General features: G+C 49.3%; 1 protein-coding gene and 1 long non-coding RNA gene across 2 annotated transcripts in view; both read right to left on the bottom strand.

Annotated features, from left to right (window-relative positions):
* The window catches only part of LOC116986666 (complement receptor type 2-like), a 120,498-nt gene that overhangs the window by 68,377 nt on the left and 35,710 nt on the right, over positions 1 to 16,411 (bottom strand). Inside the window, exons 8-9 of the mRNA XM_033042239.1 lie at positions 7,416 to 7,595; positions 1,578 to 1,757 (exon numbers count right to left, since the gene is read on the bottom strand). Coding sequence (XP_032898130.1) covers positions 1,578 to 1,757; positions 7,416 to 7,595 — 360 coding nt within the window. The remainder of the gene's footprint in view (positions 1 to 1,577; positions 1,758 to 7,415; positions 7,596 to 16,411) is intronic.
* On the bottom strand, positions 12,312 to 14,953 carry LOC116987089. The gene is made up of 3 exons (XR_004415634.1): positions 14,858 to 14,953; positions 13,596 to 13,669; positions 12,312 to 12,472 (listed from the first exon to the last, which is right to left on the bottom strand). It is a non-coding gene; the product is annotated as an uncharacterized LOC116987089 (long non-coding RNA).

Raw genomic sequence — 16,411 nt, 5'->3', positions numbered from 1 at the left:
ATCTCCCTGCTACCTTCAGGTAGAAGGTACAGGAGCCTGAAGACTGCAACAACCAGGTTCAGGAATAGCTACTTCCCCACAGCCATCAGGCTATTAAACCTGGCTCGGACAAAACTCTGATTATTAATAACCACTTTCTGTTATTTGCACTTTACCAGTTTATTTATTCATGTGTGTATATATTTATATCATGGTATATGGACACATTTATCTGTTTTGTAGTAAATGCCTACTATTTTTCTGTGTGCTTAAGCAAAGTAAGAATTTCAATGTCCTATACAGGGACACATGACAATAAACTTAGTTGAACTTGAACTTGAACTAGCTGAGAACTTGCTCCTCAACTTCTCAGAGTACCTTTCCTTGGCAGCTGTTTCCTCTTCTCAGCTCTTTATCGATTAGGCTATCTTTTAACTCTTTAACAATTAAGCTATTGGCTTGACGTATATTTGCCCCCAACCCACCACCCCCCCGATCTCGAAATGGAAATGTTACATCTGTATATAATGATCCCATTAAAATGTACATTTATGTCACAAACTATGGAATTCATATTTTTCAGTATTGTTATCAAGGAAAAGAAAGCGGTTCGAATTGTTTTATATTCTTTGATTTTTTTTTAAATGATTCATATGGAGGTGAAAATATAATAGCTCTAAAATCTACCTTAATTTTGCACTCACTAAAGATAATTCCCCCTTTCCACCTTCCCTCCCCCATCTCTCTCCCCCCCCCCCCCCCCACATCCCCCACCCCCTCTTTCTGCCGGGCGGAGGCGAAGATGAAGGTGGCACGGGCCCAGCGAGAGTGCTGGAGTAACTCAGCGGGTCAGGCAGCATCTGTGGAGAACATGGATAGGTGACGTTTCAAGATGGGATCCTTATTTCAAGAATCCCGAGCTGAAACATCACCTATCCATGCTGCCTGACCAGCTGTTACTCCAGCACTTTGTGCCTTTTTTTGAATAAGACCAGGTTTTGGGTTGGGGGTAGGATATTGAGGGGGTCACCCCGAGCGTGGTGATACCTGGAGCAGTCTGTGGGGGGGAGGGGAGGGAAGATGCGGCAACATTTCACAACTTGCACCAGAACCCTGTGGGTTGTTCTAGACCCGCCGGGCCGAATGGCCTCAGGCCATGCCGTACGATTCAATGATTCCACAACTCGGCTTGACGCAGGTCAACAAAGCCCAGACCAGTCCTGTTTACTCTAGCCCACACCAGCGCAGTCTAGCCCTGACCACTCCAGCCAGACTAGCCCTCACCAGTACTCTTTAGCCCAGACAAGTGCTCTTTACCCCAGGCCAGTCCAGTCCAGTTCACTCCAGCCCAGTGGTGCAGGAGCTCTGCCTAGGGCAGGTGGGCTGAAGGTTCAGCCTCTCTGCAGCCTGGGCGTTGCAGTGGTTTGGACTGCGCTGTCCTGGGCTAGCTTGGCGTTGGACAAAGGCGTGGGCAGAGACTCTGGGCAAAGACTCTGGGCGGAGTGGGCAGGGACTCCGAGAGGGCAGGAAGAGAGGGTTCCAGTTCCAGAGCAAAACGCCTTTCATTCTCTCATTCGAGTCGTGGACGGGCATCTTACCTGTCTCACACCTGGGGGAAGGTGGGTGGAATATCCCATCCTGATTGCACCGACTGCTGTCCCTGCCGACCATCCTATATCCAGTGTTACAGCTGAACGTGACTTCATCTCCGTAGATGTACCTATGTTTATCTGGTGTAAATATCCGATTGTAGACAATCCTGGGTGGGTAACAAGTAACTGCAGGAGAGGAACAGAGAGATCTTCAGTGAGGAGAGGGGAGTGGCAGAGGTAGAGGCACACTGGGGCAGGGACAACCCCTGGACAAGATGTCACTGATGGTCAGCCTAGCTTCTGCCCCAAACCTCTTGCAGCTCTGCGGCCAGCTAGTGAGGGTGCGATCAGGATTTATTGGATTCACTCCCAGCTACTCCTCCTCATTACATGTCTTTAGACTTTAGAGATACAGTGCGGAAGCTGCCCACCGGGTCCGTGCCGACCAGCGATCTCTACACATGAACACTATCCTACACACACTAGGGACAATTTACACTTTACAGAAGCCAATGAAGCTACAAACCTGCACGTCTTTGGAGTGTGGGAGGAAACCGGAGCACCCGGAGAAAACCCACGCAGGTCACGGGGAGAACGTGCAAACTCCGTACAGACAGCACCCATGGTCAGGATGGAACCCGGGTGGGTCTCTAGCGCTGTGCGCAGCAGCTGTACCCGCTGCGTCACCGTTCACCATTGCTCAATCATTCCCCCAGCAGGCCCGTACGAACCTTTCCAATAAGGGGGGTGGCATGACAGGATTACAAAAAATTTAATGTGAAATAATGTGCGCGCTGCACACATAACGAGCGCGAAGCGTGAAGTCCCTCGATGCCAGGACTGGAAGCTCTGGGGTTTTAGATGCCTTATTTTGGAGCATTTTTGCACCAAATTTATGACCAAAATTTCAGTAATTAACATGAATTTGTGAGGTAGTTTTTTCACACAAAGGGTGCTGGGTGTATGGAACGAGCTGCCAGAGGAGGCAGTTAGGGCTGGGACTATCCTAATGTTTAAGAGACATTTGGACACGTTTAGATCGATATATGGGCCAAACGCGTGTTAGTGGGACTAGTTTAGATGGGACATGTTGGGCGGTGTGGGCAAGGTGGGCTGAAGGGATATTGCATACTGCATCATTCAATGACTAAAAGGTTAAGAAGAAAAATGCATGTAGATAAGTAGAGCAGATTTGAAAGAGGAGTGAAATGTAAAGGCAGAGAGAGGTTTATGGGTGGAAAGGAACATAGGAAAGGAGGGGGGAGAGTCGGCTTGGGCAGATGGGTGAAGGGGAAATAGTCACAAAGTGCTGGAGTAACTCAGCGAGTCAGGCAGCATCTCTGGAAAAATGGTATAGATTATACTTCGGGTCAAGACCGTTCTTCAGTAATATTCATGATGTGACATGCATAGACATTCCTGAATGTTACCCAAACCATCGTGAGCTACTTTGTTACGGTGCTTGCCCTCTCCTATAACGTGTCTACTGCCTTGGGTGATGCAGGACAGGATACGAGCTTTGGGACATGGTGTGAAGCTGTTGCCGTCTGTCCCAGCCTGGTAAAAACCTGGATGGAGTGGATGTGGAGAGGATGTTTCCACTAGTGGGAGAGTCTAGGACCAGTGGCCACAGCCTCGGAATTAAAAGACATTCCTTTAGGAAGGAGATGAGCAGGAATTTCTTAAGTCAAAGGGTGGTGAACTGTGGAATTCATTGCCACAGACGGCTGTGGAGGTCAAGTCAATGGACATTTTTCAGGAGGAGATTGATAGGTTCTTGATTGATACGGGGGTCAGAGGTAATGGGGAGAAGGCAGGAGAATGGGTTTGAGAGGGAAAGATAGAGTCATAGAGTGATACAGTGTGGAAACAGGCCCTTCGGCCCAGCATGTCCCATCTGCACTAGTCCCACCTGCCCACGTTTGATCCATATCCCTCCGAACCTGTCCTATCCATGTACCTGTCTAACTGTTTCTTAAATGTTGCGATAGTTCCTGCTTCAACTACCTCCTCTGGTAGCTTGTTCCATACACCTACCACCCTTTGTGTAAAAAACATACCCCTCAGATTCCTATTAAATCTTTTGCCCTTCAGCTTTAACTTATGTCCTCTGCTCCTCGATTCACTTATTCTGGGCAAAATACGCAAACATATATATTAAAATCATGATTTTAAACACCTCTATTAGATCATCCCTCATCCTCCTGTGCTCCATGAAATAGAGTCCCAGCCTCCTCAACCTCTCCCTATAGCTCTGGCCCTCTAGTCCTGGCAACATCCTCATAAATCTTCACTGTACCCTTTCCAGTTTGATGACATCTTTCCTATAACATGGTGCCCAGAACTGAACACAATACTCTGAATGCGGCCTCACCAACTTCTTATGCAACTGCAACATGACCTCCCAACTTCTATACTCAGCCTGACCAGCTGAGTTACTCCAGCACTCTGTGAAACGTCACAGAACAGGGCAAGATTAGCAAGTTTGCTGATGATACAGAAGTGAGTGGTTTTGCATATAGTGAAGATGGTTGTGAAAGATTGCAGCAGGATCTGGATAAATAAGCCAGGTGGGCAGAGGAATGGTTGATGGTTGCATGGTTCCTTGAAGGTCGAGTCGCAGGTATATCAGGTGGTCAAAAAGTATTTTGGCACCGGCCTTCATCAGTCAGAGTATTGAGTATAGAAGTTCGGAGGTCATGTTGCAGTTGTATAAGACGTTGGTCAGACCGCATTTAGAATATTGTATTCAGTTCTGGACACCATGTTATAGGAAAAATGTCAAACTGAAAAGAGTACAGAGATCCCCATCCTGGATCAGTCCAATCTGGGTTGTGTCATCCGCAAACTTGAGAAGCTTGACAGAGGTGTCTGTGGAAGTGCAATCATTGGTGTGGCGAGAGTAGAGGAGAGGGGAGAGTACACATCTTGCAGTGCTCCTATGCTGAGCGTTTGCGGGTCCGAGATATGCTTTCCCGTCTCACATGCTGCTTCCTGTCAGTCAGAAAGCTAGTGATCCACCGACAGAGGGGTTCAGGCACAGTCAACTCAGAATATTTGTAGCGTAGCAGCTCTGGCACAATGGTGTTGAATGCAGAGCTAAAATCAACAAACAAAATCCTCGCCCGCTTGGTTCCATCTGCCCATCATTCCCACCCCATCTGTCTCCACTGATCATCCACCAGTTTCTGTCCTGTCCTCACTCCCCCACCTGCCCATCACCCCCTTCGCATCTGCTTCCACCTATCACCTAACAACCTCTATCCCAACCCGCTATGTGCTGCTATCTACCGGCAACCTGTCCTCTTCCCTTTCAGTCCTGATCAGAATCTTGACCCAAATCGTCGACCGAAAGCTTTTACTTCCACAGGAGCTGCTTGACTCGTTGAGTTCTTCCAGTCTTCTGGAGTCAGGGTGTCAAGACATGTCACAAACCATCATACGTGTAGACATATTCCTAAACTCAGACATCTGCACTATTATTGGCTTTTGTTTGTTTTTATGTGTATAATATATATATATATATATATAGCATAGTACATTGTAAACAATATATTAAACGAGAACAGTTCAGTGTGTGTATATGTACATATATATACATATACACACAAATATATATATATATACACACACACACACACACATATATATATATATATATATATATATATATATATATATGTGTGTGTGTGTGTGTATATATATAAATATTTGTGTGTATATGTATATATATGTACATATACACACACTGAACTGTTCTCGTTTAATATATTGTTTACAGTGTACTATGCTTACATATTCTGTTGTGCTGCTGCAAGTATGAATTTAATAACCTATCCTCGCATAGGTCCCCTGGTGGTCTAGGTGCTGGAGGATGAAGTGCAGGCTGCGTCATCCACAGATCTATTGACCCAATATGCAAACTGCAGAGGGTCCAGCAGAGGGATTGTGATATTTTTCAGCTTGGCCAGCACAAGCCTTTCAAGGGTCTTCATGACGACAGTGGTCAGTGCGACAAGCCTGTAGTCATTAAGACCAGTAATCCTTACCTTTTTAGGTACAGGGACAATAGTGGAGACTTTGAAGCAGGCAGCGACAGTGCATCTCAGTAGGGACTGGTTAAATATGAGTAATTGGGTGTGAAGTGTTGGTTGGGGTGGGAAAGGGTCCACTCTTTTCATACTGGACTCTTGCCTTAAGTAGGTGTGAAGTGGTGAATGGGAAGGAGAGGGTGCAGGGTCCATTCTTTGCAGACTGGGGTATGGCTGTGTTTGTTGGGGAGGGGGTACCAGGGTTACGTTTCTGATTTTCAAACCTGCAGTAAAACTCATTCAGGTTGTTCGTCAGCTGAGCGGGGGGCTTTCCTCTTATAGCTGGAGATTTCCTGCATGTGCTTCCAAACTGAAGAAGAGTCACTAGCTGAGAACTTGCTCCTCAACTTCTCAGAGTACCTTTCCTTGGCAGCTGTTTCCTCTTCTCGGTTCTTTATCGATTAGGCTATCTTTTAACTCTTTAACAATTAAGCTATTGGCTTGACGCATATTTGCCCCCAACCCACCCCCCCCCCCCGATCTCGAAATGGAAATGTTACATCTGTATATAATTATCCCATTAAAATATACATTTATGTCACAAACTATGGAATTCATATTTTTCAGTATTGTTATCAAGGAAAAGAAAGCGGTTTGAATTGTTTTATATTATTTGATATTTTTTTAAATGATTCATATGGAGGAGAAAATATAATAGCTCTAAAACCTACCTTAATTTTGCACTCACTAAAGATAATTCCCCCTTTCCCTCTTCCCTCCCCCATCTCTCTCCTCCTCCCTTCCCCTCCTCCTCTCCCCCTCCCACATCCCCCCCCCCCCTTTCTGGCGGGCGGAGGCGAAGATGAAGGTGGGGCGGGCCCATCAAGCGTGGGCTGATAAAGGTGGCATGGCCCAGCGGGGGTGGCGTGGGCCCAGCGAGGGTGGCGGGGGCCCAGCGAGGGTGGCGTGGGCCCAGCGGGGGTGGCGTGGGCCCAGCCGGGGTGGCGTGGGCCCAGCGGGGGTGGCGTGGGCCCAGCGAGAGTGCTGGAGTAACTCAGCGGGACAGGCAGCATCTGTGGAGAACATGGATAGGTGACGTTTCAAGATGGGATCCTTCTTTCAAGAGTCCCGAGCTGAAACATCACCTATCCATGCTGCCTGACCAGCTGTTACTCCAGCACTTTGTGCCTTTTTTGAATAAGACCAGGTTTTGGGTTGGGGGTAGGATATTGAGGGGGTCACCCCGAGCGTGTTGATATCTGGAGCAGTCTGCGGGGGGGGGGAGGGGAGGGAAGATGCGGCAACATTTCACAACTTGCACCAGACCCCTGTGGGTTGTTGTAGACCCGCCGGGCCGAATGGCCTCAGGCCATGCCGTACGATTCAATGATTCCACAACTCGGCTTGACGCAGGTCAACAAAGCCCAGACCAGTCCTGTTTACTCTAGCCCACACCAGCGCAGTCCAGCCCAGACCACTCCAGCCAGACTAGCCCTCACCAGTACTCTTTAGCCCAGACAAGTGCTCTTTAACCCAGGCCAGTCCAGTCCAGTTCACTCCAGCCCAGCGGTGCAGGAGCTCTGCCTAGGGCAGGTGGGCTGAAGGTTCAACCTCTCTGCAGCCTGGGCGTTGCAGTGGTTTGGACTGCGCTGACCTGGGCTAGCTTGGCGTTGGACAAAGGTGTGGGCAGAGACTCTGGGCAAAGAATCTGGTCGGAGTGGGCAGGGACTCTGAGAGGGCAGGAAGAGAGGGTTCCAGCTCCAGAGCAAAACGCCTTTCATTCTCTCATTCGAGTCGTCGACGGGCATCTTACCTGTCTCACACCTGGGGGGAGGTGGGTGGAATATCCCATCCTGATTGCACCGACTCCTGTCCCTGCCGACCACCTTATATCCAGTGTTACAGCTGAACGTGACTTCATCTCCGTAGATGTACCTATGTTTATCTGGTGTAAATCTCCCCTTGTAGACACTGCCGGGTCTGTCACAAGAAACTGCAGGAGAGGAACAGAGGGATCTTCAGTGAGGAGAGGGGAGTGGCAGAGGTAGAGGCACACTGGGGCAGGGACAACCCCTGGACAAGATGTCACTGATGGTCAGCCTAGCTTCTGCCCCAAACCTCTTGCAGCTCTGCGGCCAGCTAGTGAGGGTGCGATCAGGATTTATTGGATTCACTCCCAGCTACTCCTCCTCATTACATGTCTTTAGACTTTAGAGATACAGTGCGGAAACTGCCCACCGGGTCCGTGCCGACCAGCGATCCCTACACATGAACACTATCCTACACACACTAGGGACAATTTACACTTTACAGAAGCCAATGAAGCTACAAACCTGCACGTCTTTGGAGTGTGGGAGGAAACCGGAGCATCCGGAGAAAACCCACGCAGGTCACGGGGAGAACGTGCAAACTCCGTACAGACAGCACCCATGGTCAGGATGGAACCCGGGTGGGTCTCTAGCGCTGTGAGGCAGCAGCTCTACCCGCTGCTTCACCGTGCACCCTTGCTCAATCATTCCCCCAGTACCTTGGTTTTTCACCTGTTGTTGTATCAAGCCTGGCCGCAATGGACAGGTGCACCTGTGGCCAGACCGGGCTCATATCCCTCCAAACCTGTCCTATCCATGTACCTGTCTAACTGTTTCTTAAACGATGGGATAGTCCAAACCTCAACTACTTCCTCTGGCAGCTCGTTCCATACACCCATCACCCTTTGTGGGAAGAAGTTACCCCTCAGATTCCTATTAAATCTTTTCCCCTTCACCTTGAACCTCTGTCCTCTGGTCCTCGATTCCCCTACTCTGGGCAACAGATTCTATACAAGAAATGATTATCCTTTGAGATCTTTGTCATCTTGCTGGTGAACCATGGCAAGGGGAGTATGGTGGGGCTTGATGCCAGGGGCAATGCCAAGGCCAGTCCATTGGTCTTGCACGCTGCTGCCCCACACTCCAGCAGGACGAAGGGGTGGGGAGATGGAGAAGATGCTGCAGACAAAGCTACAGCATAGAAGATGCTGGAGTAACTCAGCGGGTCAGGCAGCATCTGTGGAGAACATGGATAGGTGATGTTTCACAGTGTGCTGGAGTAACTCAGTGGGTCAGGCAGCATCTGTGGAGAACATGGATAGGTGACGTTTCACAGAGTGCTGGAATCGTCCACAACCATCTTCACTATCTGCAAGACCACTCACTTTTGTATCATCAGCAAACCTGCTAATCTTGCCCTGCATGTTCTCATCCAAATCATTGATGTAGATGACAAACAGTAACGGGCCCAGCACTGAACCCTGAGGCACACCACTAGTCACAGGCCCCCAGTCTGAGAAGCAACCTTCCACCATCACCCTCTGCTTCCTTCCATGGAACCAATTTGCTATCCATTCAGCTATCTCTCCTTGGATCCCATGGGATCTAACCTTCTAGAGCAGCCTACCATGCAGCACCTTGTCGAATGCTTTACTGAAGTCCATGTACACAACATCTACAGCTCTGCCCTCATCAACCTTTTTGGTCACGTCTTCAAAAATCTCAATCAGATTTGTGAGACACGACCTCCCAGGTACAAAACCATGCTGACTGTCCCTAATCAGCCCTTGCCCATCCAAATGCCTGTATAACCTATCCCTCAGAATACACTCTAATAACTTTCCAACTACAGATGTTAAAATCATTTAGCTCCTGCACACATGCCCATAACAGCTCGAGATCCTAATACTGGGTGGCACGGTGGTGCAGCGGCTAGAGCTGCTGCCTCACAACACTGGAGACCCGGGTTCGATCCTGACTACGGGCGCTGTCTGTACAGAGTTTGAACGTTCTCCCCGTGACCAGCGCGGGTTTTCTCCAGTTTCCTCCCACACTCTGAAGACGTGCGGGTTTGTGGGTAGATTGGCTTCGGTAAATTGTCACTAGTGTGTGTAGCATAATGCTAGTGTACGGGGTAATCGCTGGTCGACACGGACTTGTTGGGCCGAAGGGCCTGTTTGTGCACTGTATCTCTAAAGTCTAAAGTGTAATTTCTAACCTGCAAAAGAAAGGTGATGATACGTACGATACAATAGAATTTTATGTGTAGGGAGGGACTGCAGATGCTGGTTTAAACCGAAGATAGACACAAAAAGCTGGAGTGTCTCAGTGGGACAGGCAGCATCTCTGGAGAGAAGGAATGGGTGATGTTTCAAGGGTGGAGAGAGTTGCTGCCTGTCCCACGCGAGAAGTTTATTGATCCCAGGAAGGAAAAAATTGATCTGCCAACAGTCATGAAACACAAGATGCATGAAACACAAATGAAACAAAACGGATACTCACTAAACTGGCAAGTGGGGACAGGAGCATCGAACTTGTCCTTCCCCGTACACAAAATGGTTTCACTGCCGATCAGTTTGTAGCCCCTCTGGCAAATGTACTTGACCGCTGCATGTTGTGCATAAATGGACTGCTTATTCTCGATCCATCCATGATCAATGTCGTGCGGCCGGTAGCATCCAGCTGTCAGAAAAGCAAAACACAAACTCCGTTGCTGAATCACTCCCGCAAAAAGTACCTTCTACTTGTTCTTCCTGTTTAGTCTAGTTTAGTTTAGAGATACAGCACGGAAACAGGTGACTACGTGTCCGTGCCGACACTAACACTATCCTACACACACGCACACGCACACACACGCACACACACGCACACACTAGGGACAATTTCACACCAAACCAAACCGAAGATCTCGTAGAAAACCCACGCAGGTCACGGGGAGAACATGCAAACTCCGTACAGACAGCACCCGTAGTCGGGATCGAACCCGGGTCTCCGGCGCTGCATTCGTTGTAATGCAGCAACTCTACCGCTGCGCCACCAAGCCGCCTGTTGTATCAGAGAGCAGTCCTGAACTACTATCCACCTCATCATGGACCCTCAGACTATCCTTGATCGGACTTTACCTTGCATTAAACGTTATTCCCTTATCCTGTATCTGTACACTGTGGACGGCTCGATTGTATTCACGTATTGTCTTTCTGCTGACTGGTTGGCACGCAACAAAAGCTTTTCACTGGACCTCGGTACACGTGACAATAAACTAGGCTGAACAACTGAGTTGGAACTGATTTCATCCACGTATGGAATGGCCAATCTTTTATCCACTGATTGTTTATTTTGATTGGTTATTCAAAATCTTTACACAAAAGTGAGTGGTTTTGCAGATGGTTGTGAACGATTGCAGCAGGATCTGGATCGATTGGCCAGGTGGGCGGAGGAATGGTTGATGAAATTTAATACAGAAATGTGAGATGTTGCATTTTGGGATGTCGAACATGGGCAGGACCTACACAGTGAATGGTAGGGCTCTGGGTAGTGTTGTAGAGCAGAGGGATCTAGGAGTACAGGTGCATGGTTCCTTGAAGGTCGAGTCGCAGGTAGATAAGGTGGTCAAAAAGGCGGGCAGGTGGAGCATACCTGTTGGCATGGACAAGTTGGCCCCAAGGAATAAAAATTAATAAATGTTTGAATAAAATAAAATTAATAATGGGGAGAACGTACAAACTCTGTACAGACAGCACCCGTAGTCAGGATGGAACCCGGGTCTCAGGTGCTGTGAGGCAGCAGCTCTACCCGCTGCGCCACCGTGCCGACCTATTCTCACCAGTAGTGTTGTGTTCCGTTTTGGTCACTTTGCTGCAGGAGGATGTTGTTAGATTTACGAGGTTGTTGCCAGGACTCGAGGGCCTGAGCTACAGGGAGAGGTTGGGGCAGGCTAGGACTTTATTCCTTGGAGGGTTGGAGGATGAGGGGAGATCTTATAGAGGTGTATAAAATCATGAGAAGAATAGATCGGGTAGATGCACAGAGTCTCTTGCCCAGTGAAGGGGAATCGAGGGCCAGAGGACATAGGTTTTAGGTGAGGGGGGGGAAGATTTAATAGGAATCTGAGACGCAGCTTTTTCACACAGAGAGTGGTGGGTGTATGGAACGAGTGCCAGAGGAGGTAGTTGAGGTTGGGACTATCGCAACGTTTAAAGGACATTTAGACAGGTACATGCATAGGACAGGTGTAGGAGGATATGGGCCCAACGCGGGCAGGTGGAGCATACCTGTTGGCATGGACAAGTTGGAATAAAAATTAATAAATGTTTGAATAAAATAAAATTAATAAAATTGACCTGCAGATGCTAGTTTACAGCAAACATAGACACAGAGTGCTGGAGTAACACAGCGGGTCAGGCAGCATCTGTGGAGAACATGGATAGGTGACGTTTCACAGAGTGCTGGAGTTACTCAGCGGGTCAGGCAGCATCTGTAGTGAACATGGATAGGTGACGTTTCACAGAGTGCTGGAGTTACTCAGCAGGTCAGGCAGCATCTGTGGAGAACATGGATAGGTGACGTTTCACAGAGTGCTGGAGTAACTCAGCTGGTCAGGCAGTATCTGTGGTGAACATGGATAGGTGACGTTTCACAGAGTGCTGGGGTAACTCAGCGGGTCAGGCAGCATCTGTGGAGAACATGGATAGGTGACGTTTCACAGAGTGCTGGAGTTACTCAGCAGGTCAGGCAGCATCTGTGGTGAACATGGATAGGTGACGTTTCACAGAGTGCTGGAGTAACTCAGCTGGTCAGGCAGCATCTGTGGAGAGAAGGAATGGGTGACAGATGAGGTGGGCTGGTGGAGAGGAAGGTTGCAAGGGGTTCTCATTACCTTTGCACATGGGTGGAGGGTAGCTCCAGTTTCCGGAGGCTGAACAGGCAATCTCCTTTTCCCCGATCAAGGTGTAGGGAGAATGGCAGGAGTATGCGGCCACCATTCCGTATTCCCAAAAGTCTCCTTCAAACAGGTCGGACACACTCCCTCTCTCGATCGCTGGAGGTGCAACACACTTCACAGCTGGCAATAAATGTAGTGAGTTAGAGGTGAGGGGGAGAACATCAGATCAAGAACATCAGCAGGTGTAAAAAGCATTTTATCGGGATGTATCACAGCTTGGTTTGGGAACGGCTCCATCCCTGACCGCAAGAAATTGCAGCGAATTGTGGACGCAGCCCAGACCATTACACAAACCAACCTCCCCTCCATCCACTCCATCTACACTTCATGCTGCCTCGGCAAGGCCAGCAGCATCAACAAGGATGAGTCTCACCCCGGCCACTCCCTCTTCTCCCCTCTCCCATTGGGCAAGAGGTACAGAAGTGTGAAAAAGCACAACTCCAGATTCAGGATCAGTTTCTTCCCGGCTGTTATCAGGCAACTGAACCATCCTAGCACAACCAGAGAGCAGTGCTGAACTACTATCTACCTCATTGGTGACCCTCAGTCTATCTTTAATCAGACTGGTTTTACCTTGCACTAAACGTTATTCCCTTATCATGTATCTGTACACAGTAAACAGCTCGATTGTAATCATGTATTGTCTTTCCGTTGACTGGTTAGCACGCAACAAAAGCTTTTCACTATACCTCGGTACACGTGACAATAAACTAGACTGAACTGAACCTCCCTGGGTGAGGGACGGAGTGAGGAGGGATCGAAGCTGGCTCGAGGTGCCGAATGGCCTACTCCTGCACCTATTTTCTATGTTTCCATCTCCCCCCCCCCCTTCTGTTGTGGGGTAGTCTGAGACTACAGGGACTAACACCACATTTAAGAGACATTTTGGATAGGACAGGTTTAGAGGGACTAGTGTAGATGGAGTACTTTGGTCAGCATGGGCAAGTTGGGCCGAAGGGTCTGTTTCCGTGCTATGTGACTGAGACTATTATCTTGTTACAGACTCTGCTGCTTGTGTGAGAATGTCTCTGGCTGGTTGTTGTGGAGGTGTGGAGTCTCACTACAGCCCCATATGGTGCTGTGGACGTGTGTGACCAATGTATCGACCCACACAGAAGGTTTATCCTCGTGAGCAAGGCCCAGCGACTCATGGGCAAGGCCAGCGACTCATGGGCAAGGCCAGCGACTCATGGGCAAGGCCAGCGACTCATGGGCAAGGCCCAGTGGGCAGGCAGTAACTCACCATTACAGTTTGGCACTTGGCCTGACCAACCCTGCGCTTCACACAGACGGAGCGCCCTGCCCACCATCAAGTACCTAAACACAAAGAGCACAGGGTTAGCGGGATAACGCCAGTGATCGGCAGAAAGTCGGCAAGGACAGACAACATGGAACTGCGACTGCTGGCATCTGGAGCAAAACATAACTCTCTGGGCTGAAGGGCCTGTTTCTGTGCTGTATCTCTAAACTAAACGGAACTAAACGAAGAACTCGGAGAAAACCCACGCAGGTCACGGGGAGAACGTGAAAATCCATTCAGACAGCACCCGTCGTCAGGATCGAACCCGGGTCTCCGTCGCTGTGAGGCAGCAGCTCTACCCGCTACACCACCGTGCCGCCCAATACTTCTATCAGAGACACACGGAACTGCAGATGCTGGCAACTGGAGTAAAACACAAAGTGCTGGAGGAACTCAGTGGGTCAGTCAGCATCTGTGGAGGGAATGGACGGACTTGGAATGTTTTCTCTGAGTGTTGGCGGTTGAACTGATCGAAGTATAGATAATGAGAGGACCAGAAAGGGGAGACAGTCAGGACAGTTTTTCCGGGCTGAAAAGGCCAGTTATTTGAGGGCACAGGTTTAAGGTGAGAGGGGAAAAGTTTAAAGGAGATGTGCGGGGCAGGTTTTTTCACACAGAGGGTGGTGGGTGCCTGGAACGTGCTGCCAGGGGTGGTGGTGGAGGCAGATGCCATAGTGGTGTTTTAGAGGTTTTTAGAATCATGGACATTGTGGGCTCCTTGGCTATCGGTGTCGGTTCTGATTTGTTCTGTTACCCTTTCATACCTCTAGTTCCCCTCTCCCCTGACTCTCAGTCTGAAGACGGCTCTTAACCCGAAACGTCACCTATCCATGTTCTCCACAGATGCTGCCTGACCCGCTGAGTTACTCCAGCACTCTGTGAAACGTCACCTATCCATGTTCTCCACAGATGCTGCCTGACCCGCTGAGTTACTCCAGCACTCTGTGAAACGTCACCTATCCATGTTCTCCACAGATGCTGCCTGACCTGCTGAGTTACTCCAGCACTCTGTGAAACGTCACCTATCCATGTTCTCCACAGATGCTGCCTGACCCACTGAGTTACTCCAGCACTCTGTGTCTATCTGTGGGGTGACATTTGCAGGAAGTGTACATGATCCAGAGATCTCGGGCGGAGACAGTTATGGTGCGGCTGTTTATGATGCGTACGTTCACTAACGTTTATCTTCACTACTCAACACTTACCCCGTATTACAGTGAAAGGTCACCTTGCCACCAAACACATTGCTTGACACGTTGGCCCATCCATTTAAAATGTCGCCAGGACTTCCACAGATTTTGCTAAATTAAGAAATAAATAGAGCAATGATTCAGTTACAAATATAAAGAATAGTGTCAGAGAGCTGACAGGATGGAAACAGGCCCTTCAGCCCACTTTGGCCATGCCAACCCAAATGGCATACTGGGCTAGTCCCATTGGCCTATGTGTTTGGCCCATAGACCTACAAACATTTCCCAGCAATATATCTGTCCAAATGTCTTTCAACGGTCATGTTGAACAGTTTAGTTTAGTTTATTGTCAAGTGTACCTGGCACAGCGAGATGTTTTGTTTCATGATAGATCACCAACCAACCAACCGATCAATCGATCAACTGATCAATCGATTAGTCAATCAGTCAATCAATCAATCAATCAATCAATCAATCAATCAATCAATCAATCAATCAATCAATCAATCACTGCACTAGTCATCTGGCCACAGTTTCATAAATTCATAAATTCCTCCTCATCTCCTTCCTAAAGATATGTCCTTTAATTCTGAGGATGTAACCTCTGGTCCTAGACTCTCCCACCAGTGGAAACATCCTCTCCACATCCACTGTCCAAGCTACTCAGCTGGAAAATGAAGTGTCAGCTCCTGTCGTCGATGCCCCATCCGATGAAGACAAGCGCCCCTTGCCCCCGCCCCCGTCTCACCGCCCTGTCTACCTGCATCACCACCTTTGGGGAGCCCGAGGTCTCTCAGTTGCAACACCATGTACCGTGCATGCCTCGTCCCGATTCAGTTTGTGGAGAGAAGGAATGGGTGACTAAACGTCACCTATCCATGTTCTCCACAGATGCTGCCGGACCCGCTGAGTCAGGGGGGTGGGGAGAGGGGCAGTGGGGATGGGGGAGGGGGAGAGGAGGGGGGTGGGGAGGAAGAGGGGGGTGGGGCGAGGGGGCGGTGGGCAGAGGGGGGTGGGCAGAGGGTGGTGGTGAAAGGGGGGGAGGAAGAGAGGGGGTGGGGCGAGGGGGCGGTGGGCAGAGGGGGTGGGGAAAGGGGGGGAGGAAGAGGGGGGGTGGGGCGAGGGGGCGGTGGGCAGAGGGTGGTGGTGAAAGGGGGGTGGGGAGAGGAGGATTAGGGAGGGGGCGGTGGGGGGAGGAGGGGTGGGTGGGGAGAGAGGGGGTGGGGAATGCAGTGGGACTAATTGTAGGTTAACTTGTTCTATTTGATCTTATTTGATTGCGCCCGACAGGTTGATTGCATTCGTCGAAACAGGGTAGACCACGTGAAGGTTGCAATCTCCGCCCCACTCTGTGCTCAGTTGTAATGAAAGGCAACTTTTAAACCGTTTGCATCAGGAGTATTTTTTTAATCACACTTCTATTTTAGTTTAGTTTAGATTTAGAGATACTGTACAGCGCGGAAACAGACCGTTCAGCCCATCGAGTCTGCGCCGACCAGCGATCCCCGCACACTGACACTATCCTACACACATTAGGGGACAAGTTACAATTTTACAGAAACTAATTAA

Source organism: Amblyraja radiata, chromosome 24 (assembly GCF_010909765.2).
Source record: "Amblyraja radiata isolate CabotCenter1 chromosome 24, sAmbRad1.1.pri, whole genome shotgun sequence".
NCBI lineage: Eukaryota > Metazoa > Chordata > Chondrichthyes > Rajiformes > Rajidae > Amblyraja > Amblyraja radiata.
The sequence above is the reverse complement of the archived record's forward strand: the minus strand, read 5'-3'. Positions and strand labels throughout refer to the sequence as shown.